This window comes from Cydia pomonella, chromosome 5, assembly GCF_033807575.1.
Source record: "Cydia pomonella isolate Wapato2018A chromosome 5, ilCydPomo1, whole genome shotgun sequence".
In the NCBI taxonomy this organism is placed as follows: Eukaryota; Metazoa; Arthropoda; class Insecta; order Lepidoptera; family Tortricidae; genus Cydia; species Cydia pomonella.
The window spans coordinates 17,710,642-17,735,275 of NC_084707.1; the positions used below are offsets into that span (position 1 = coordinate 17,710,642).

At 37.9% G+C, this 24,634-nt stretch overlaps 1 protein-coding gene across 2 annotated transcripts; it reads right to left on the minus strand.

The window, feature by feature from the left end:
- Positions 1-283: 283 nt before the first annotated feature.
- Positions 284-24,627, minus strand: LOC133517919 (sodium leak channel NALCN). 2 transcript variants are annotated; one of them, XM_061851401.1, is made up of 35 exons: positions 24,144-24,627; positions 23,855-24,040; positions 23,230-23,453; positions 22,422-22,550; positions 21,610-21,755; positions 21,255-21,363; positions 20,722-20,921; positions 20,264-20,424; positions 20,007-20,174; positions 19,505-19,696; positions 19,164-19,301; positions 18,682-18,888; positions 18,017-18,252; positions 16,651-16,773; positions 16,077-16,265; positions 15,058-15,237; positions 14,519-14,639; positions 14,311-14,442; positions 13,412-13,579; positions 12,916-12,983; positions 12,686-12,826; positions 12,328-12,448; positions 11,764-11,897; positions 10,362-10,527; positions 9,382-9,576; positions 8,507-8,724; positions 7,851-8,074; positions 7,466-7,602; positions 7,164-7,300; positions 6,459-6,618; positions 5,247-5,348; positions 4,572-4,632; positions 4,291-4,384; positions 3,754-3,836; positions 284-554 (listed from the first exon to the last, which is right to left on the minus strand). In XM_061851401.1, exons 1-35 carry the CDS (start codon positions 24,243-24,245, stop codon positions 406-408), a joined length of 5,301 nt encoding a protein of 1,766 aa, XP_061707385.1. In that variant the 5' UTR covers positions 24,246-24,627; the 3' UTR covers positions 284-405. The 2 variants fall into 2 exon arrangements, with proteins under 2 accessions (XP_061707385.1, XP_061707384.1); XM_061851400.1 differs by having other exon boundaries at positions 285-554; positions 4,572-4,635; positions 24,144-24,624.
- Positions 24,628-24,634: the final 7 nt, after the last annotated feature.

Below are 24,634 nucleotides of genomic sequence, written 5' to 3' on the forward strand. Positions count from 1 at the left end.
GGCAGCTAGTCTCGGTCCTGCAGCGCGTGCCGCGCGAGCTGCGCGCCCCACCAGGAGTGCACGTCGCTGAGCGCCGGCTGCTCTTCACTGCGGATGTGTCGGCAGCTAGTCTCGGTCCTGCAGCGCGTGCCGCGCGAGCTGCGCGCCCCACCAGGAGTGCACGTCGCTGAGCGCCGGCTGCTCTTCACTGCGGATGTGTCGGCAGCTAGTCTCGGTCCTGCAGCGCGTGCCGCGCGAGCTGCGCGCCCCACCAGGAGTGCACGTCGCTGAGCGCCGGCTGCTCTTCACTGCGGATGTGTCGGCAGCTAGTCTCGGTCCTGCAGCGCGTGCCGCGCGAGCTGCGCGCCCCACCAGGAGTGCACGTCGCTGAGCGCCGGCTGCTCTTCACTGCGGATGTGTCGGCAGCTAGTCTCGGTCCTGCAGCGCGTGCCGCGCGAGCTGCGCGCCCCACCAGGAGTGCACGTCGCTGAGCGCCGGCTGCTCGGCGCGCGGCGCGGGGCTGTTGTGCGCGGGCCGCGTGCTGCTCTTCACTGCGGCTGCGGCTGCGGATGCGGCTGGGGGAGAAACACAACTATTTGATACACATTGGATCTATGTACAGTCGTCATCAGATTTTTTTTATCCCAGTAGTCACCACTATAATTTTGTTTGAGTTCAATACTAATGAAAACAGTAGAAATAGTATAGTATCAATAAATAGTGATTTAATAAATAATTACAAGTCGATTAGTGTTTCAGTAAACTGCCTTAATACAAGTACAAATAATTTCATGATTAGGTACATATTCAATTTAATTATTACACATTTAACTCATTTTAATAGGTTTAATATAATTTAAGTATTTATGTTTTATAAGGTGACTAGGTGATAATATTTATATGTTAGGGAGCTCGAAGAACTCGTCTATGGAATAGAATGTATGGCTAAGAAGCCACTTGCGCAATTTTATCTTATAGGCCACCGCAGAAGCTGCATCCTTTTTTATTTCGTCCGGTAGTCTGTTGTACACTGACGGACCGACGACGTTTTACGCAAAAGTGCCATTAAAAGTGATCAAAACTATTAAAACAGTTTTACCAATGTAAGTGCCAAAACTAAAATGTGACAGCGGCCGCTAAACGTCCCACTTTGTCACTTGCCATACGGACGAGATTTGCTTGTATCTTTATACGAATAACCTGTCAAGGCATCCTTAAGGCAAGCGACAAAGTAAGACGTTTTGCCGGCCACGGTCACAAATAGTTAAGGAGAAATTAACTGATGTTGAGAGTTGAAAAAATTGGATGAACTTTAACCATAAATTGAATTAATTTTCTGTGAAAAGGGACCTTTTGTCAATAGCGCTTACGGCGCACTGCGTAGTGTGGCGTTGTATTGTGTTAACGAACAAACAAAGCAGTCAATAAACGACTATTTATGATCTTTGATCACTCTTAAGGCAGTTTACTCATACACTAATCGTCACATAATTATTTATTTTAAAAATAATAGTAAATAAATTATTTATTCACGACCAACTTGGATCATTTTGTGTTAGTGACAATTTTTATCTTAACGCTAATGTTAGTATATACATATGTATTTAATTATAGCAAACTATATACTATACTTGTGCTTTTTATAAATAAATAAATAAGCGGATTCAAGATAATCCGCCTAGAGTACCTATTTATTCCTGCGCACATGAGTCATACAGCAGTTTAAATATAGGCCATCAACCCTGTCCACAAGCATGGTCAGGATGCTGTTGGAGCTGGCCCGTACTCTGCGCACCAGGGATGTGGCTCGCTTGCGCATCGTGGTGTAAAAGAATTCTACCCGCGCTTCCGCGAACATCCCTGACGCGCTACAGAATCTAGACAACCCCATCAGCACCCTGTACGCGTTGTTATATTGAACGCGCAGAGCATTGTACCGTTTATACGTATAGTCTGCCTACAGGCTGCTTGTGTAAACACTAGTACAGTAGGCTCTGAATAAACGGACTTTAACTTCTTTTGAGCAATGAGCAAACCTGCGGGCTATCATATTCGCTCTGACGGACAACGCTCTGCGCTCGCGCTCAATATCCGCATCGTTTTAAAGGTCCTAAATATTTAAATTGATCAACGATATTTAGCGGTTAACCATTTAATCTAAATCTAACAGGTGGGAACACTGGCGGGCATTTACCCTTGACCTTAAAAATAACGCATTCGCTCTTGCTGACGTTGTAGACCAACCCATGGCTCCTGCGTATCGTTCACAAATAGAGATAAGTTTGGCGAGCCCACACGCCGAGGCGCTGAGCAGCACCATGTCGTCGGCGTAGCTTAAATTGTTGACGCACACTCCATCTATAAAGGCGTTTATGTACAAGTTAAACAGTTTAGGCGAGGTCAGCCCGCCCTGCCTCACGCCACATTCGAGGCCGTACGGTTGCGAATATGCGTCCGACCATCTCACGACATTGACCTGGTTATGGTACCAGTATTTAAACATACCTTACACATCAACTGGCATTTTTAGCTCATCCAGCTTTTGCCACAGAATGTCACAATGAACTGGTCAAATGCCTTGGATAGGTCTAGGAAGCACGCATAAATCGCCGTTCGTCGGTCCGTATAGTACCTGACGGTCTGCTTCAGTGCCGTGCAGTATTAAAGCACTATATTTATATTATACTATTAATACTGTTTTCATTAGTAGTAAACTAATAAAATTTTGGTGGCTGAGAAAAGAAATCCCACCTTTTACCAGCGGTAACAACTTGGTGGTCCAAAATTCACCAAAGTGAGTTGGTGGTAACTAGTGGAAATTTTTATTCTCAGTTTTACCACCAAAATATTTTAATGTTTAATACTGTCAAAAATACCTACATAAATATAGTGTGGGTTATCGCTTCCATTGACAGCCGATTCGGTTAACTGCTCTAACAAACGGTTTTGAATAAGTTTATAGGTACAAATATGAAAAAAAAAAATGAAAAATATCTTTATTATCTATTTACAGACATATAGTAAGCATTTGCTGGGGCCTCTCTTTAGGCTTACAGAGCCTGTGTCGACGTCCCGCTCTTCCACAACCGTAATTACTTGTAGTTACATTCTATTACAAAATTACAGAAAATCTTATTATTATTATTTTTTTCATAGGTATTTATATATATTTATTACATATATTTTTAATGTTTAGGATAGGAGTGTGTTCATGTGTGTGTGTGTGTGTGTGTGTGTGTGTGTGTGTAAGCGTGCGTGCGCTTGGGAATACACTCTTTACAGTTGGAGTAGTCGCTCCGTCTCATGATAATTTTTTGCCTGAAGCCATTTTGGAATAACTGTTTTACAGTGATGGTAATTTTATCCATATATGTTAAAAATATGAAATAATTCTACACAAATCAGTTTAACAATATAGCGACGATCAGGAGAAAATATTTTATATTATTAATTCACCTGTCGACTTAAAAAAATCCCACTACATATTAATCTACGTATTTTTGTCAGTAGTGGTAGCTAGTGGAAATAACCCGTTTTATTTAAATTCTTCGAGTTCGACCGTGTACCTATACATGTACAGATGCACACACATGTACTTTGTACGTTATCTTATTTTTAGATTCTAGAAATCATCTTCCTTTCTATATCTTTCCCACCGCATTAGTCAACGAAGTCCGCAACAAAAAATGTATACCTGTTTTAGTCCTTTTTCGCCTAGCAAAATTTGGCATGTCTATGACTAATATATACATTAGAAAGGTTGCTTGTACTTACGTGGAGATTTTTTATTGAGAGCCGGATGTGGGTCACTCAGGGTCGGTTGTAAATACCTCTTCTTACTTTCAGGACTTTCAGGCCTATATAACAAAGATGTTTTACTTAAATCATTTAGAAAAACGACACTTCAACGTTCGTATACTCAAAATACATTTAATTGCCTTAATTAAAAGTAACATAATATAATAGTTCTAAAACAAAAATGTGAATATGAGTATCAATAAAGGAAATATTTGAGTTAAACCCTGCCTATGAAGCCGATGGTCCCAGGTTCGAATCCCGGTAAGGGCATTTATTTGTGTGATGAACACAGATATTTGTTCCCGAGTCATGGGTGTTTTCTATGCATATAAGTACGTAATTATCTATATACGTATATATATCGTCGCCACTAGGCTAGGATGTATGGGTACTAACCCATAGTACAAGCTTTGCTTAATTTGGGTCTAGGTCGGTCTGTGTAAGATTGTTTCTAAATATTTATTTTATTAAATGTAGTTATGACTTACGACTTACGTCTTTCCTTGTTCGTACCTGGGTAAAATCGCGATGGATGGTAGACCGGGCCTTTTGAAGGGCTGCTTTGTGGAGGATCTCTTAGGTTGTGAATCGAAGGACGATGTTATGTCTGAAATATAAACATTGAAATTGAAATATTATGATGCAATAAGTAAAATTATGCATTTACGCATAAAATATCACACATATGGATCCGCACGCCGCTCAGGTGTGTGAGCAAGAGAGTGCTATGCGCATATATATATTGGTACCCCGCTCGCGAACCGGAGTGTTACGTTCTACGTTTAATTCCTTACTCGATATTGCTGGTTGCGATGTGGATTCTGTGATTTCTGTACGACCGGCGTTGGCGCTGGTCTGCTGCAAATACAGACAATAATAGGTATAAAAAACTGTGCACAACTACACACAAAAGTGTTTCCTGGATCAAAAAACTGTGTAAGAGTGCAAATCAAGACTGACCGTATATTAAAACAAGAAATATTACATTGCTAATCCGCGAGAAAATAACGTGTTAGTCAATCAGTGCTAACCCGTTATACTTACTTGCGTATTTTACATGCAATTAATGTTCCCACCCTCCCACCGCAAAAATAAATACGCAAATAAATATAACAACCCACCACCAAAAGTACAAAACTCGACACGTGTTTCGCCTGTTTTCTCGCGGATTAGCAAAGTAATATTTCTTGTTTTAATTAGCATGGATTTCCGCAAAGTATGATTCTATTAATTATCTGACCGTATATTTCACGATTATTTCAGGGCAAGGTGTTAAAGATAGAGCACGGATTAGCTGCGTTTAGCATATCTGCCGCATGTTCATGTGCTAATTGAAATAAATTTATAACTATCACGTTACCTTTAATACAATTCGCACAGGTACGGCGGACGAATGAAATATTGGGTTGGATAGTACTGTTGAGATGTTGGTTAGTAGGATATTAGATTAGAAATTCTACACAAAGTACCTGGGCTTCTGCTTCCTGTTTCTCTTTCTCCAGTTTCTCGGCCATATCGACCACTTGCTCATTAGTTTTTCTTAAACCAGCGATTAAACTTGTTTGTTGTTTCTGTAATCAAAAAGAAAAGTAAAAGGTAATTCATAAAATATATACAATGTAGTTGATGAAATCTTTTCACCTGACTTCAACTTTATTAATGACATGTCTCCAGCTGTGGCAGCATGGTACCATTCTTATCACTTGTCACTATGCCCGTCACTTTCGCGCTTACATACTTGTTAGAATGTGACAGGTATGAAAAATGTTAAAGAGCCGACCATCATAGCCCTACTGGGTCACTTTAAAGGCCAATCCATCAAAATATTTACTTTGACAAGATTGTGTGCTTTTTTATTTGAATAACAAAGCCAACTACTGTTTTGTTTTAAGCCTTTATAAGGCAGAGGGAATATATTTCTGACCTGATTTTGATCTTTATTTCAAAGTGTTAGGGTTCAATTTTGCATAATTCCTGACACCTTTATGCCTTATAAAGGGTTAAATAATACTCTTGTCTCTTGGGTCACGAGCATACTCGGGGTACGAATACTAAAGTGATGTTTAATAAAGTGAATTTATTACCTTAAGAGGCTCGAAATTAGACATAATATATGGTTTTAAATGAGCTAATGTACAAATATACAATATCAAACAAAATATATACGTATTAGTAAAATTCAACCTTTTAACCGCTTAGAATTTTCCATCGAGCGTGCTCGTGTCGCCGTCGGTACGAAGATACACGACTTTTTGTCTTATTTATTTCACCAGACTGCGGCGAAATTAGCTGGATATTGTATATCTTATATATCAAACTACGGTCGTTAAAAGGTTCATAATAAACATCACTTTAGTATTCGCGCCCTGAGTTAGCAAACATAGGTCACGAGATATGAGAAAAACAACAGTAGGTACAAATAATAAGTACCGTAAAACTACCCAACTATAGTCCAATACTGCAACTATGGTCCACAAGTTCAAAAGGAAATTAAGTATCTATACCAATGTTCCTTGTGGTTTACTCCTAGTTTTACCTTCCATTTATAAACATACTTTGCCTTAGAACTACAAAAATATAGTAAAATACACACCTGAACGAGAAAAAATTAGTTTATTTGTGGACCATAGTTGGGAGCTTTGGACTATAGTTGGGTGGTTTTACGGTAAAGTAATACTAACACTGCTGTTAGCGCGTATCTTCTTCAAACAGCCCTCGAGCCAGGTGCGGATGGTCTGCTTCGCAACCTCCTCCTCGATGAGGAACTCGAACTCCTCCCTGGCGAGTAACTCTTCCATTTGCAACGATTTGCGAATGTCCACCGTTCGGTATGAGAGCATACTGTAAACATTGTCATCATTATTTAAGATAATTATATTAAAGAATATTGATAAACGGCATATTACACATACACAATATTGATTTCAATAAAAAAATTACAATTATGGAGAAGGCATGCAGCAGCAGATGATCTAACTAACCTAATGGAAACTTAACCTAAGTCCCAACTATAGAAAGAAAATTTGAAGCTACAATGTAAGAAACAGAGTTGATTTTGTTTTGTTTGAAAATTGAACGGAACAAAACAAATGCCTATTCCTATTGAAAATGATTTAATATTCATCGAATTTAATTATAGGACCCTGAGCCTTAGAATGATAAATTATGAGTAGTTGGGTAAGTCATAACTCAACGATATCAATTCAAACACACGGGTGAAGGTAATTAACGACATATAAATAAAGTTACGTCTCGATTTTTCGAGATGATGCGAGTTTCCGACGTTAGGTGCTGTTCGTCGTTAAGGACCTTCAACATAATTACATCACAATTTTTACAAGACGGCGATTCTTATTTTAAAACTTGTAACCAAGAAACCTACTTACTTTATAACATCATGGAAAGTTACATCTTCGCCATTATGAAGTCGTTCTAGTTCGTAACACATGTACTTGAATAACAACCGTTCTTTGTGCGTGTCGCATTCCAATCGACCTTTCAACAGGCGCAAAATGAACTTCACCTAAAATAAAACACGATAAATAGTAAATTCGGCACTATACTTCTCATAGAAAAGACGAAAGAGCCATAGATAACATATGGCTTCATTAAGAACTTGGTTGCACTGGTAATTAAAGACTATAATAGATCATATTTTAGCAATGGGTAATATGTTAAGTTAACTTACCTTTCTTACAGGTATAACGCCCTTTTGATGCACGTCGACAATATTCCAGGTGTTCTGGAAATTCCTGATGTCGGCGTATGACAACAGAGCGTCCTCTTCATTTGAATAGAATAATGAAAAGTTCTCCATGATAATAGCTGGAAGAATAAATTGTACTTATAACGTATATATTATTTGAACATAAACTTTAATCCCTTGAGTCTTGAGGATATGATCGCGTCCGCAGTAAATTTAAATTCTAAAGGTAGTTTTTTGGCGGTCAAATGTAAAACACTCGGACCCAAAGGATTAAATAAGAACACCTAATTGTCTACAACTGCATTATTAATAATTACTCCACTCAAACAATCTTTCATACTAAATAAAAGTGCGTAGTGTAACATACCGACAAGTAGATTGAGCACGATGTACGTGATGATGACGTAGAAGGTGCAGAAGTAAGCCAGCGAGGCGGTAAAGTTCCCGCAGTCGGTCTCCCAGTAGTTGTCGGCGGGCGTGCAGTACGGCGGCGCCACCATGCAGTCGTGCATTATCTTGTTCCAGTCCTCGCCCGTCACTATGCGGAACAACATTGCAACGCTGTGGATCGGCGAGTTGAAATTTGCGCGTCTGTAATAAACGAGCGAGTTAACAAACACATATTAAAGACCAAAGATTGACTGTATAAGCCTAAAGTTTAATATGTAAAAGTGTAAATTTGCTTTGCTTTGAATTTGATAATTGACATAGATGGCGCAGTACTACTTCGTACATTTTGCGGTAACTCTAGCTATCAAGCCAGTTTGACAATCCAGTGACCAAAAAACTAGATGGAACAGTACAGCGCCATCTATTTCGGTTGAAAAATAAAATACTAATTAATTTAGGTCATAATAGCCTATAGCTGTTAGCCACTATAACCAGGCAATTGTCATGAATGTTGTCAATCAATTTTATTTATGCTTGTAAACTTTAGGTATGTAATAAAATAATATGATTAAGCCATTTCAATGTATTGCATTGCAAATTTATGAGCATACGAGTTACTTTATTCATACTGACCTCCCAATCCCCTCTCCATATTTAACGTTCCCGAAGACGATGGTCCCAGCCAGCGCGTAGAAGAACACCAGCAGGAACATGCCGAAGATGATGAAGAAGCTCTTGCAGACGCTCACGCCGACCGTCAGCATGAGCATCTTCAGCGTCGTGTGCTTGCCGGTGATCGTGAAGAAACGGAGGATCACCACCATGAAGCCCACGAAGTACGATAAGTCATTCTGGAAAGTAATGAAATTAATTTTATTTTCAACTTTAATTTTAAATATTAACCATTTTACCGTGATTACTTTTAGTTTAAGTTATATTTAACCGATCAACTGCATTTCTTAGTACTTTTTCCCGTTACCCAGGAGACCCTTTTTAGGGTTCCGTAGCCATATGGCAAAAAACCGAACCCTTATAGATACGTCATGTCCGTCTGTCTGTCTGTACGATTATGTCACCGCCACTTTTTTATTTTTAATATTTTTAACATTCAATGTGTGAAAATTGTAAGTTTACTTTCAACTTAAATTTTAAACATAATTATTTTCGTGATTACTTTAGAGTAGGTTATATTTAACCAATCAACTGTATGTGTTTTCCCGTTACACAGGAAACTGTGTGTTGTTTTCCCGTTACACAGGAAACAAAATATCAAAGGAATTGGTAGTAGTAGGGAAAGGAATCAATTATGAACAGACCAAATTATTGTTATTAAGTATTTCATTAAAATATAATAGATTATTGAACCATAGCAGATTATAGTTTTTTATTCCTTTAGTTGCAGCAGGCAGCAGCAAACAATCTGAAAAAGCAACATAATTAAGTAATAAAAGCTCTTAAGTAGGTAACATTCGGTCATCTTAATAAATTCCAAGTATACTGAAGAATACCTTGAGCGTGAAGTGCATGAACACCCAGATGCAGCCGGCCACGGTGACGAGCAAGTCGTAGCGGTTGCGGCGGCTCTGCCAGTAGCCGCGCGGCGTGAACGCCACCGTCTTCAGCAGCACCTCCACCACGAACACGAGCGTCAGCAGCGCCGATACTAGCGCCAGCTGCTCCGTCGATGAAGAGTCGCGAGACCACTGGAAGTGGAACATGCAATTATAGCCGATCAAACAACTTGGTCAGTTGAAAAAGGCGCGAAATAAAAAAAATCCTATGGGATTATATTATAACCCTTCGCGGCTACATTTTTTAAAGCCGCTTTTTTCTACAATAGACTATAGTTTTCATACGGTATATTAAAGTCTATGTGTGGAAGTTCGTTGTGTACATGCGTGTGCTATCTACAATGAGTGAGTCTGAGCCGAACACTTAAATAGTCTTATGCCGCATATAGACGGTTCAAGAACTAGCATACAATATTGGATACATTGCTAACTATAGATTCATTCGATCGACCAAATACCGCAATGTAACAAAATCGCATGAAAGTTCTTGTATGTACAGTCTAAATTATGGGTCATTAATTATCTACCGCGTCCAATGTTGATAGTATTCATTAATAAAAAGATATAATATGTAATAGTTTTTAACATAGTTTTCCTGTATATTCAATAGTTTCGGATCTTCCCTCATTGTCCCATACAAAGGCATTTCAGGGTTATGTACCGGTTAATAATTAATTGAAATAATTACTATTTTCGCCAAGGGCAGTTTATATAGCTTTAAAATTGCCCCTATAAACAAATTAGCCCTCGGTTATATCTTGAGACTTGATACAAAAAAACGTGGCTGCTGCCTGCCTTTGTATCACAAACGCGCCCTTCAAGATTAAACCTCACTAGTAGACCATAGGAAAAAAGTAATGTTTCGTTACATTTCACAGTAATCTAAATGGTAAATTATTCGCACTACCCATACTTACAGTGACAACCAACAGCCCGCTGTTAATAAGCACGACTATTGCTATGAACCTCTTGAAAATGATGTGCTGGGTTACGTCATAAGCGAAGGCACGCACTTTCCTCCCGTCGGGCCGCGGCGGCAAATGCAACGGCTGGGCAATTTTCAACCTCTTCTTTAAGTCACACCTGTGCACACGAAGACAATACCAAAGGATTATTGATTGCAAGTCTAGGAAATTAGAGATAGAAAGTCTAAAAAAGTTGGACGCGCCCATGAAAGGTTCCGTACCATTTATGACAAACTACTTTCTAAAACTCGTTCCAACCAATTTTCGGTGGAAGTTTGCATGGTAATGTACATCATATATTTTTTTAGTTTTATCATTCTGTTATTTTAGAAGTTACAGGGGGGGGGGGGGGGGGGGGGGGGGGGGACACACATTTTACCACTTTGGAAGTGCCTCTCGCGCAAACTATTCAGTTTAAAAAAAAAAAGATATTAGAAACCTCAATATCATTTTTGAAGACCTATCCATAGATAACCCCACACGTATGGGTTTGATGAAAAAAAAAACTTTTTTGAGTTTCAGTTCTAAATATGGGGAACCCCCAAAATTTATTGTTTATTTTCTATTTTAGTGTGAAAATCGTAATACGGTTCTTATAATCTTAATGCGGTTCACAGAATACATCTACTTACCAAGTTTCAACAGTATAGTCCATAGGTTCGGAAAAAAGTGGCTGTGACATACGGACGGATAGACAGACAGACATGACGAATCCATAAGGGTTCCGTTTTTTGCCATTTGGCTACGGAACCCTAAAAACCCTTTCTCCTAAGTGTTAGTTGAAGTAGATGACGCTGCACGGTGTCATATTTTTTGTTAACGGAATTGTCAAACGTCGATTTTCGATATGACCACCAGAGATACCGCGTCATAAACGGAGCCGTACAGCGCCATTACATTAGCTATCAAATTCGAAGCACGGAGATATGGAGTGTGGATTTAAAAGGAGTGAAATCTCTTATGGTAGAACTGTCGCAAAAGTGTCCAGCTGTCAGCTATAAATAATAGTTCCAAATCTCTCCAGAGTAGCGCTAGAGTAGCTAAGAACCTAGGCGTTACTGACAAAGTGAAGTGCGCTGTCTATGATTTGATTTTTTTGTCAAGTATTGAAGGTATTGTAGCGCCACCTATTTAAGGTTTTTAATTTTTGATGAGACTTTTTGGAACATGGAGATTTAATTCCTTACCTCCACCTTCCATACACGGAGACATTACAATCATATTTTACACAATCTATATATTTGTTACATAGGTAAGGTAGGTAAACTGACCGTCATGCGTTATTTACAACATTTAGCGTCACAATGAGACGTTCGCGCTAATAAATATATGTAATACTAAAGTATGATCATACCATCTCCTTTGATCAACAGTAAGCAGGGCGGTGCCTTTGTTTTCGGAATAGTTCGCAATCACGACGCCAACGAACAGGGTAAGTCCAATCATGCACCCCAGGAAAATGTATACGTGTATGTATATAGCATGCATCTGCAAACAAATTCATTTATTAACCAGTATTAGATATAATATATTAAGGTGTAAGTGACAAAAAACTGCTTTGATTGATAAACACACGAATCACAAGGTGTATTATAAGTGCAGCTATGTATCATTCAGTGTAATTTGGATGATCAAAATTTTGTTGTTTTTATTCTACCTAGTACATGAGAAGACAATAAACATTCCAGTATGCCATAGATAAATAGAGCAAATACAGTTTCTTATTTTAAGTAGCCAAGTCTTAATCCACATTGCCGCGGAATTTTTTGTTTCAAAAGTGACTCAAGATACTTCATGATGTTTGTCATCGTGAAATCTCTTGGGTCACTTTTGAAACAGTCTACTATTAAATATATTTAATTAGTTCTTTTATAACAATAAATCTCACGTTAAGTGTCACTTATAAGTATATACTTACAGGGCCAAGTGCTTTTATCAAGACGTCGCGGACGTCCAGCCACCCCTTAAATGAAAGAACTTCAAATAACGTCAACAATGCGTCGCCAATGTTATCAAAGTTGAACCGCTTCGGGTTTGCCCTGTAATAAATAACAAACAGATATACAATTAACATTTTACTTATAAAACATGTAAAAAACGCTACCATTAACATCAAATTCATATGAAAACATGATCTTTATAGTGGCGCTGTCACACTCAGTCGCTGCCAAGTCGGTAAAAGTTTAGCTCAGATGGATTCAAATCCTATCTTAATAATAAATAAAAAAATAGTACCTATTCATTTTACATCTATGAATACAAATACATATTCTTACCACACTCTAGGCACCAGCATAGATGGAAACGTCTCATTCGGCCCGGGTCTGATCTTCATCTTAGTAACGAACACTCGTCTCATAAAAACTCCCACACAGTTTTCTCGTTCCAAAATTGTGGGGTCGTTGCATCGCGCTAACCTATCGCAATTGAAAATTATTGTGACATTAACTACTGATTTATTAGGAACTTGAAGTTCAATTTTACTAATATTAAACAGGAAGTTTACCTTCCTCCGTATAGTTGTACGCCGTAACTAGCAAACACAAACATCAGTAGTATAAGAAGCGTTGATACCTGTAAAACATCGCAACATACATCTTAGGCCGTATTTAAAAACTATTAAAATAAAATACACGCATGAAACAATTCAAAAATGATTCCTTTTTAATAAAATAATAATAATTACCCAGGAGACATCACTAAAAGTATCAACAGTCAGTGCCGTTTTCAGTATTTTTAGTTAGTGCGAGATCAAACTGTGTACCGTCGCTAGCGAATGCCGCCCAACCCTCAAAACTGGGTCCCTGTTTTGGTTGATTTCAGCGCCCTATGACGGTCCTTGGCAGGCAGCAATAAAGTCCGTATCCCTAATAATATTTTAAATGCATGAAGATAGATTGCATCCTGAGATTGTATCCTAACATAGGATAGTTTTTATTACGGAAATCATCATTCTACGTCAACGGAAGCGTGGGCTGGAGTTAGTTTTGAACCAGCCGTACCAGCAGTATCTCCTTGAAGCCGCGGCACAGCTCGTAGACGACTTTCCTCATGTGCGGCACGAGCGTGAAGATCCGCAGGGGCCGCACGCAGCGCAGGATCATCAGCATCTGCGCCGCCGAGCCCGGCGGCACGCGCCGCGGCATCCAGCACAGGAACGTCAGGGACACCTGCAACATCCACACTGTTAACTGACCATTTGTTCATACGCATTTTTTTATCTCACCAGACTATTTTATTCCTCTAAGGGCCTGTTTCACAATGTCCAAGTAAAGTCCTGAATAAGCTACTTGGCACTTATCTGACAAATAAAGTCGTTTTTGACGTTTCACAATCATAAAATTAGCTTAACTGGTAGATAGTGCTTAGTTTTGGATGAAGTTTTATCTGACAGTTAATTTGTTTGTTAATTAGATATCCAATACTTTACTTGGACACTGCGAAACAGGCCCTAAGCGCTACTTGCACCATCCAGTGGGTTTAACTCGTTGAGCCCGGGGTCAACCAGTTAAACCGTTAACCCAGTGTCAAATTGTACTGGTAACCATGGTAACTCCTGGTTTAACCAGTTAATCCCGGGTTAGTGGGATTTTGCAAGAGGCCCTTGAGTTTAAAGTGGCAAAGTAATTGAACATACATCATACATGTCATACACAGACTTTATACTCGGACACTAAAATTGCAATTCAGTTGGGTTGACCAATCTAACTGCATAGACTTTGGGAATTGGGTAGACTTTGTACCCAGATGCTAAAATTACAGTTTGATTGGTCAACTCAATCATTCTGCTTTTGTACCAATTTTGTAAAATGACGGATCAGTCGGACAAAGTGGGGCAATCGTAGTGTCATTTTAGTATCTAGGATATACAAAAAGGATTAATTTAATATTTATAACTTACAATGTAAATGAAAACATCCAGAACTGCTGCCGCATCTTTGAGATACGCTTTCGGAGTAAAGAATAAGCCGTCGGCTAAGATTTTTAGTGCCAACTCGAAACTCATGAATACTACGAATCCGTATTCCGCAATCTGAAAATAAAAAAGTTAATAATGAAACGACCCTAAACTAATTATACGGTTGGTTAACAATTTTTTCAACCCTTACCTGTAGAACGAAATTTTCCATAACCCTGTAGGTAGGTGTTTCGAACATCATAGAAAAGCATGACAGAGTAGTGACCATGATCATCACCCAGTCTAAATAAGTCACTAATCCCAGGAAGTTACTGAAATATAACATTCAATAATTTTCATTGTGAACAAACAAAGTTAACAGTATAATCAAATGCATATGACATCTAATTCAGTTTATAAGTACTTAATATCAAAGTTAAATATGTCTGCACATCTTCACGCCTTCCTTTTCAAGCGTGACCCGACTCCTGAGTCTGACCACGTACCCTAAGGGCCGGTTGCACCAAACTTATTGTATGAGAAGTTTCATAGTAAAACCGCCGCGGCGCCCCTCGTGACGTTGATCAGTCTGTCAAGTGTCAAGTACGGATGGTGCAACTGGCACTAAGTGGTAGTGGCGTCAGTTCTAAATGCAGATGGATGCCGGTTTGGTTCGGCCTCCGGTACTGGACGTCCTGGTTACACGTCTATAATATGACATCTGTTTCAGTAATATAAAAAATGTCTTACTGAAAACTCTTGTAGTGCACCTTCCTCTCGTTCCCAGTGACGGGGTCGCGCAGGCGAGCATCGTACCGCGCGTCCACGATGGCGCGGCAGATTTTTCTGAAGCGCGACTCTCTCGGCACTATTAACAGCGGCGTGTCAAACAAAGGATGGTTTTCACGAAGATCTTCTTCTCGCTGATTCCTGAGAATAAAAGCATGTTTCGTACGAATAAGTGCGTTTGTTTTATTGCAGAAACTACAACTACAGCGACCAAAGTGTTTTTAATTGCAGAAAAGCCGTTAAGCCTAAAAAAATTCGTGCTTCAAATTTTGCACCTGATGTAGATGGTTCTCTACGGCTTCATGTATTATGCAGTAACTCTATCTATCGAAAGTTGACGTTTCACAATCCAGTTATCACAAAACATATGGCGCCGTACAGCGTCATCTACATCTGTCAAGCTCAATAATTCTTTACTTGAAACTAACTGTCCCATAGGGAGCGTGCATGAACTGTAGGAGGCAGCACAGGAGCCGTCAGATTTTTGGCGCGAGGCGTAAATGTTTATTGTTCCGATGTAGCCCACAAGATGGCAGAACCTACTATGCACAAGAAAACACGTGACGTGTAAATGTACATGTTTATGGTTCCGATTCAAGCCACAAGATGGCAGACCCTCCGACGCGCATGGGCCCTATAAATAGTACTTTGAACGCGGCGCGCCCACGCACAGCACGCTCTACTCAATTCCGTGCTCGAGACACACCCACAGTGTGACTTGTTTTTGAGTGCAATCGAACGACTGATGACTGAGTGTAAGAGAATGATAGAGCGAGAGATGCCTGTAAGTAGTATTATATAATGTGATTATGTAGATACTTTTGTACTCAATGTATAAGTATTACTGTCTCCCAATTTGTGCCGCTGTGGCTTTAGCTGTTAAGGTATAATTTTAAACTTAATAAATAAACAATAAACTTAGACAACGCCGTCATAAGAGCGCCATATCAACGGTAGCACTAGGCATGAAGAGGCCCTACCTTCTCATCTCGGCCTGCTGTCGCTTGGCCTGCAGCAGGCGTATGTCGAGGTACGGAGGTCGTGCCCGTGAGGACGGCACGACGCGGGACGCGGCGCCTATGTCACCGTTCTCGAGCAAGTGCTCGTACGTCTGCTTTAGCTTGATGGAGCCGCTGCGCACAGACCGCCTTATGGATCGGGACCCGAATCTGGAAATTGATTCATAAGATAATAAGGAATTTTCTTAATTTCGTTATAAGGGGCACTTACTTAAACAATTTCTTAAAAGTAGTTATAAGATGCTCTAAGAACCGGGAAGAAACGGGAATCCCGGTACCGACTATGCCCAGAACCGGGCAATGAAATTCTTGATACCGGAACCGGTACTGCATGTCCTAGGTTCTGGGCTCGAGGCATTGCAGCGCGAAATAAGTGTAATAGCGTTATTGGCGTAAATTATTGAATTATTCAAAAGATTAGCTTTGCATGTCAATCTCTGTTGATTCGCGTTTCCATTCAGTAGGCATAGTATTTTAGAAACTATGGCGAAATAAAAGTTATAGAATAAATAGCTAAAAACGGTTATAGACTTACTTCTTTTGATCCACCCGCAACTGTTTCGCACTAGAAATGGTTCCCTGTGACTTTAATCCCGATTTGCCTCCCGTCGCCAACATAGCGGAATCTCCTAGAACCATGCGGTGATTGTTCGAATCTCTGCAATGAAATAGGGCAGTATTATTCATATAAATTACTCAGTACCTGGGCGACCGAGCTTTGCTCGGTTATAACTATTTATTGTAATATGGTGGTGATAATCTACATAAACTTAAAAAGTAAAATGTGAACTGACAATTATTATTATTTACAATCGATTTTAACCTTACAGCACTTCTCAGAGAGTTACGCCATCTATTGTCGATTTCTCTTATTACATAGGTCATTTTTTTTACTGAATTAAACTTGTGTAAAACAATAAAAATTAAAAAATTATATATAAACTTGAACATATAAAAAAAAAACAAAAGTTAGTCACCGGGCGAGATTCGAACCCGTAACACTCGTTTAGCAGTCCGCGTCTTAACCCACTGGACCAGACGGACAGTGACCGGAAACACGAAATTAGCGACCATATTCTGCGTCGAAAGAAAAACGCATGAACACTCGAAAACACGCGTTTTCCCAAACATAAGACTAATTTAGATAGATTGTATACCCCTAAAAACCCACATATACCAAATTTCAGCGAAATCGTTAGAGCCGTTTCCGAGATCACAGAAATATATATATACAAGAATTGCTCGTTTAAAGGTATAAGATTTAGCATCGAAACCAATATAGAAAAGAAAAAAAAACCTTTACAACGACGTGGACACGAACAAAATCAATAGTACCTGAAAATAAATAAATAAAAGAAACGAATATATGCTTTTATGAATAGATTTTAAAGAAAAAAAATGCATAAAATATTAAACGAATGAAGAATCAAAAATCAATAACAAATAATTACATACAAAAAAATGTGACAAAATATTAAATAATAAAAGTAAGCAGCACACTCCTCTAAAACATAAATACCGACTATAACTCCGTAGATAATAGTCCGTTTGGTGTTTTGTATACAATACAAGTTACACAGGAAAAACTGTAATTGGCCATACTATTGTGTAAATTAGCATAAGATAAAAACTCTGTTGGTTTATGGAAATGGATCGATAACCTTATTTTTTTGCTTTAAATCTAAACTTTTCAAAAGTCACCCCGGGCGATTATACCGTGGCAACAAACATTGAATTTACATTACTGTGCACAATATCTGTGCACCCCGCCTCATGACGTCATATCGGCGCTCTAGGTGCGATATGCGAGCGCGGAGAGGTGAACGGGGAAGTAGGCGCGACGTCGCTTCTAACGAGGTGCATAGATACTTTGATCGGATAGTAACGTATTCTGCACTTACTCTATAATAGAAGCGACAACGTGCCGCCTCAGAGCCGAGCTGGGTCGCTGCGACGGCGGCGCCACCACCAGCGTCTTAACCAAGCACCGCTTGCGGTACGGGAAGGAGATCTTGTCGGCGCCGACGTACGCGCGGCGCGACTCGTCGCCGTTCGGCGCGCGCGGCTTCACCGGCGCTCCCGTGGCTTCTTCCTCGAGCTCTTCGCATACGAACTGGCGCATGAACGACTCACGGACCTGATAATACCGGGTTAAAAAAAATACTTGTTTACATTTATCGAATGTTTTACGCAAACAATATAAGCACTAAGCAGGAACTATTAATTTACCTTGATTTACGTCCAATACCTACTAAATATCGCATCCTAAAATATCACACCATACAAAATAGGCATTATATTGTATTTGTTACAATATATTTTAAAAAGTTCTTATTAGGTATAACGGATAAAAATAGTTATCAGTTAGCCAACGCGAATGGCTCTAGATAAAGTTCATCGCCATGGAGCGAAACATATAGTGGCTTTTTATGTGAATTGATGAGTAAACTTAAATTGAGTAGTGTACTTAAAAATTACATTACGCGATTCTAATCACAGTACTAATGTTCCACTGTTTTACAGCGCCATAATAAGAAAACAATGACAATGAAAATTATAAAATAACCTTTGGCAAATTGAAGTCTCCAGGTACTTTATGAAGCTTGGTCATTTGCGGGCTGTCGGGAAATTTCTCAAAGATTCTTAAACGAAATGGCAAGCTCTCTTTTATCTCTGCACTCTGTTGACGATATCTCAGCTGTTTCAATTTCTTTATATCTTCGTCTAACTCCAAATTGTCCAAGATTACCGCTACGAAAAGCGAAAGCACGATCTGGAATACAGATTAGGTTCATTAGGTATTTTTTGAGTATATTGTAAAAGGGTGAACCGCATTTTTTTATATTCTAGGTTTTATGGTATTTCAAAACAAATTGTTTGTGGAAAGTAGTGGCTTTATAAGCCCTTCCATGATGGGCCTAAGTACGTTAGTAGAACGTAGGTAGTATAACATTTGATCTAACAAACTGTGCTGCTTTTGTCCCCTGGCTGACGGGACAAAATAACAAAAATAAATAGTTAATTCATTTCAATGAAAATAATTCTTACCAGTGTGACGAATAGATGGTATAAAATGAAGTATATAGCCACCAATGGAGTCAACGTCTGACTTGTCCGAACCATGGTTTCATCCATTACTTCTACCCACGCTTCTTGAGTCAATATTTGGAACATAGACATAAAAGCCTGAAACATAAAAAGTTTAATCCAGCATTAATTTCAAGAATTATGGCCACACCACACCGCACCCTATGTAGCACGGATCTTCCTCTCTATGTTGCGTATTTTTATCTAATGCGAGTAATGCGTAGCGTAGGGCCCGCAACACAAGCGTATTGTCTGTATTATACGTACTTTCATTCATTCAGAGGTTATCAATGTGTGCTTACCTCGGGAAAGGCCTCAAACTTTGTAAATTCACACAAGAAACAGAACAACTGCATTGAGATTGAAGAACTAATAATTAACAAACACATTGTAAAAATTATGAGACTTCCTAATTTTTTTCCAGGACCAAATATCTTGTACACAAATCCTTCCAATAATGGCGACGCTTTGATTAATCTTACGATTCGTAGAACCTGAAAATAAAGTATACGGGTTAATTACATTTTCTTTAATTTTTCTGTGCCATCACCCAAAAAAACTCTAATATCGTCTCTAAAAATATTTTGCGTGATAACGTTCGCTATAATTGTATTCCAGGGCAGTAGACTACGTTGAATTAAATAACCCTACCCTTAACAGGTTATACTTTTCGAGAGTGACCCAGGGGACAACACCATGGATTAAAAATAAAATAGGAAAACATTATGTACCAAATTTATCTAGGTTAATAATATAATTTAGTAAGCAATGAAAAAGAAACTGATTAAAAATCCACTTTTTTACCTGAAAGTATGTAAAGCCTGACATGTAGAGCTGGGGTATTATGTGAATTGTCGTTCCTATAGCCAATAGCAGTTCAAATTTGTGGACAGAATGTTTAAAATAGCCTTTCCAACCCAGGCACCATATTTTAATCAGGGCCTCTAAATCCAAGAATATAGTAAACGCAATCTGGAATATAAAAAAATGCATTAGCATATTGCTTTTAACAATGAACAAAAGTAATATTGTAAAAAATTTGATACGTTTTATTACTTTACCTCAATATAGTAGTATTTCTCGTAGAAAAATTCTCTTGGATTGCCATCGTGTTTGAAATTCATAGTAGCCGTTATAATGCCATTAGCTAGCACGACGCCCATGACTAGTAGCCGAAAGTACGCTGACCTTAACATTTTGTGGAAAATTTCCGGGGCAGTACCTAAAATTTTAAACAGTAATTACTGTAGTGGACACTGTATATTAAATGAATAATAAATATAAATAATAAATAAATATATAATTAGGATACGACACGAAATGAATGATAATACATTTCGTGTAACAACTTTTAATCTTTTAAAAATGTCGATAAAATTACCAGTCTATGAAATAATTGGCTATTAATTGTTACAATTTTATTGATTACGATATCTAGTAATTAGTAAAATACTTTCCATTAGTGACCCAGGGGACCCCATTATAAAAACAACAAAAAGTTGAGAGTATAGTACATTACCTGAATGTTTATTTTCATCAATAGTGACCAGTTTCCAGCAGTTATCATCCCCAGTGAAGAACTGTGTGGTGCTTCCTTTCGTTATTGGGTTCCTTACCCCCCACATTTGCTGGAACTGAACTCTTATCTCATTGAATGTTTCAGTAATCACGGCTATGAAGACATTCTTCACTAGCCAGGCTAAAAAGAAGATCATGGTGCTGGAAAATAACAATAATGAAGTATTAATGCAGATTCTCCCTTTGAACGCCACGCCTATCGCGTGCGCGCGTCATCGTGAGCCTTGTCGGAATGCACGAAGGTTGATTTTGGCCACGCGCGTCATTTGACGTCTTCCGTGGTCAATAGGTTAAATGATACCAGAGTAGAATTTGCACACTCCACTGTCATGCAACTGAGAAATAATTATTCTGACAATATGTCCCTTGCAAGAGTTGCAATGAATCAATGAAATCGCTTTGCCTATTATTTTTAAGCACGACCGCTAACACTCCAGTAAAAAAGATCTTTAGTGTTGAAAAATGAGGCCTTACCTAAAATAAAGAGCAGACCTCCATGTTGGCAATGAGTCAATGGCTCGGTACATAATAAATACCCATCCCTCCTGAGAAGATGCCTGGTACACCGTAAACAAACTTGTCACTGAAACGAAAAAATATTGTAAACAATTAATCTCAAAGTTTAGGACTAGGCTCTCACATTGCGAGGAAATTGGTCTATCTTAACACTTAAAAATTAAAACCTATACTTATTTATAACACACTTCCTGATAGAAGTCTACTATGATTCTTGGAAAACAGACTTTATGATTACAAGAATAAGGTTTAAAATGATATAAAAACTATTTCTGGATCAAAAGACAACCAAGTATACAATACACATGCTCACCAAATTCCTCAAATCCTTGAAACCCCTGGATGTATTTGGACAGGTTGAGTTTCATACACTTCATTCCTTTAGGACACTGGTAGCCAGAGTCAGGATCAGGTGAACAAAATGTGTCAGGAATGGCCAGAGAGTTAATTGTTATATCACTGAAAGTTAAGATATTTATTAATATTTTTGAAATGCTGTGTAGTATGGTATAAAGGGTACAAATGAAATATAAATAATAGTGAACATAATTATGTTTTCTATATATGTGTATATATGTGTTTTAGGATTGTAGTTGTTCATAGAATAACTACAATGATATTATCTTTATTTTGTGCTTGGGATATGGTTTGTATACATTTGATTTTCTACCTTGTTGTAATAATCATGGGGTCAACATTACAAGCATTAATAAGATCATACAAGTCGGTGACGTGGTTTAAATATTTGACTGTATTTTGCTTGGGCTTAGGATATTTAATGGATTAAAACCATCTCTCAAGGACTAAGTCACTTTGAAATACCTGTAGAAATCTTTAAAAAAATGCATGGCATTGTATACATAATATAGAGATGATAAAGTGGAGATCCTGTCAAAAAATGAGGGTCAAGCTCTTGTAAATCTCAGGTCAAGCTCTTGTTTTCAATGCATTGTATTTTATAATTGTTGATGTGCTTGTTTTTGCTTGTATGTAAATTCCATGTTCACGTGTAAAAGTGCCCTTGTGGCCTATTTTCCGAATAAATGTTGAAGTTGATGTTGAAATGCAAAATATACATCTAAAATATTTCTAAGTGCTTTGATAATGTGGTTAAAATTATCTTACTTAGGACTAGTTGTGTTTCTGACACAATGATGGGTGAGTTCTCCAAAGAATTGCACCCCCAGCAAACTGTACAGTGACATGAAGAAAAGGAAGAACAATGTCACATTATAAATTTGCTGGCTTGATCTCCTGCAAGACAAAAATACAGAGTTACAGAAGTGCCCTATATCATCAGATGACAACTCACTAATTACTACCACGTATTTAGAGCCACAGTGAACCATAGTAGTACCAAAACAAGCTTTGATTTTTCTTAAATATTTTTTTTTAATTAATTAGTTTTTGTTGTCACCTGACAATATTCTCATTAGACTGTTTTGTATTTCTATAGTTCTTTTGAGTATTATTTGTGCAAATGGTATTCTATAATTTATTTTTGTTATTCATAAAACAAAAAGTTCTAATTACATGTTGTGCATAAACTCCACAAAATTACTATTTAGCTTGTCTGTGGTGTCAGGTAATTGTAGGTAATACAAGAAATACAGAAGCATCAAAGCTCATATATATGCTATAACAGCCACATATTTGTAATATACATATGTTACAGGTAAGGCTAGGTATTGCATCCTCACTTCTGACATTACCCAGCCAGTGTTGGGTAGACTTAGATGTATATGGGTAAACGCAGAATACAAATTAAAGTTAATTTAATTTTCAGACTTTATCCAAAAGGTTTGGGTACTAGATGTACACAGGTAAATTTAAGTATACTTAAAATTTTAGCATTACTCATAACAAATACAAGGGCACAGATATAACTAAGTACCTATTTAATTTTATTGATAAATCATAGAGGATTACTTACTTAAATATCTGATTAATTCTTGATTTTGGCATAGAAAATTTCAAGAATACTCTCAGAAATCTTATCATGATTAAAGGCCTGGGTGCCCTCAAAATGCTGAGGTAGCTGTATCTTGGCACAATCAATGTCAACTCAAACATTTGCAGCAAAACTGATACCCATAAGAAAAATACCATAGATGCATCAAACTGGCACCAGTGATCTTTCAAATAGGCTACATCTCCCTGGAAATTACAAGAAACAACAAATAAACAATAAGTTTAGTTACCAATCTGTCTTCTACATTCTCACACTCACATACCAAACATGATAACCATATAATATTTCATTCATGTACCTAATAAAAAATGTCTCAATCTAATGAAATAATACCACCACGAAATATGAAGCAGAAGTAGAAATAAAGATATACATACATAGTGTGTATTTAGGTAACTTCAAATCACTTCTGGACATTAGGTAATTCTTAAACTGATTGATGGAATAATTAAGAGGGATATTTTGAATTAACCCATGGTCGAAAGTGGTTTGGAGCTAAATGAATACAACTTAGTGTGATTAAAATAAATCACAGCCAGAAGCAGGTAACGTTATGTTTGATAATGTTATGTTTAAAAAAAATTACCTTAAGTATTCCTCTAATGTGCATTTTGGCAATCATTTCTGCAGTGAAAAATAGAGTCACAGAGCAGTCTACAGCAAATGTAATTGTTTGAAGGGAAGGATATTTTTCAAATGACTTAGGAGTATTCAGTGATACAGATACTAAACTCATTAGAGCACAAAGTCTTAAAATTCTTCTCACCCATAGCTGTAAACAATAATAATAGTAAATGAAAAAATGGTCTTTGCAATGCAAGAGAAAGTGTTGATGGCAAACTTGCAAATTCATAGAATAATTTAAACTTGATTACCTTGTTTACCCATTCTATGTCAGCGCTTTCATTAAGGGACTCTTCGGGACCGTAGTCCGCGAGGACTGGTTCCCCTTTAAGACTTTGTTTTCTGCCTAGCATCTTGTCCCCTGTAGCAGCACTACTATGGTAATATTTTATGTACAATTCTGGAATCTTGAACTTAGTAATTTTGAAATATCAACTGAATCCGCTAGCTTTACCCATAGTTGTAACATTTTAAGCAAACTAAATCAAAAGTCTTCCTGAAAACTTTCATTTTCAGTCTCTTAAGCAAATTATCGATTTGAATCGGTGTGGAATGTTTATTTGTGACTGACAGTTCTCACTTCAAGTTTCCTTTAGCAATATATCGTGTAACGGACTGTATAGCGAAATAAATAAGCGTGTTTAAATTTAAAACATACATCAGAAATTCAAAAAGTTTAAATTTATATCTAAAATTATTCTCAAAAAATTGTTTTTTCACATTATGTACTACAATATTACAA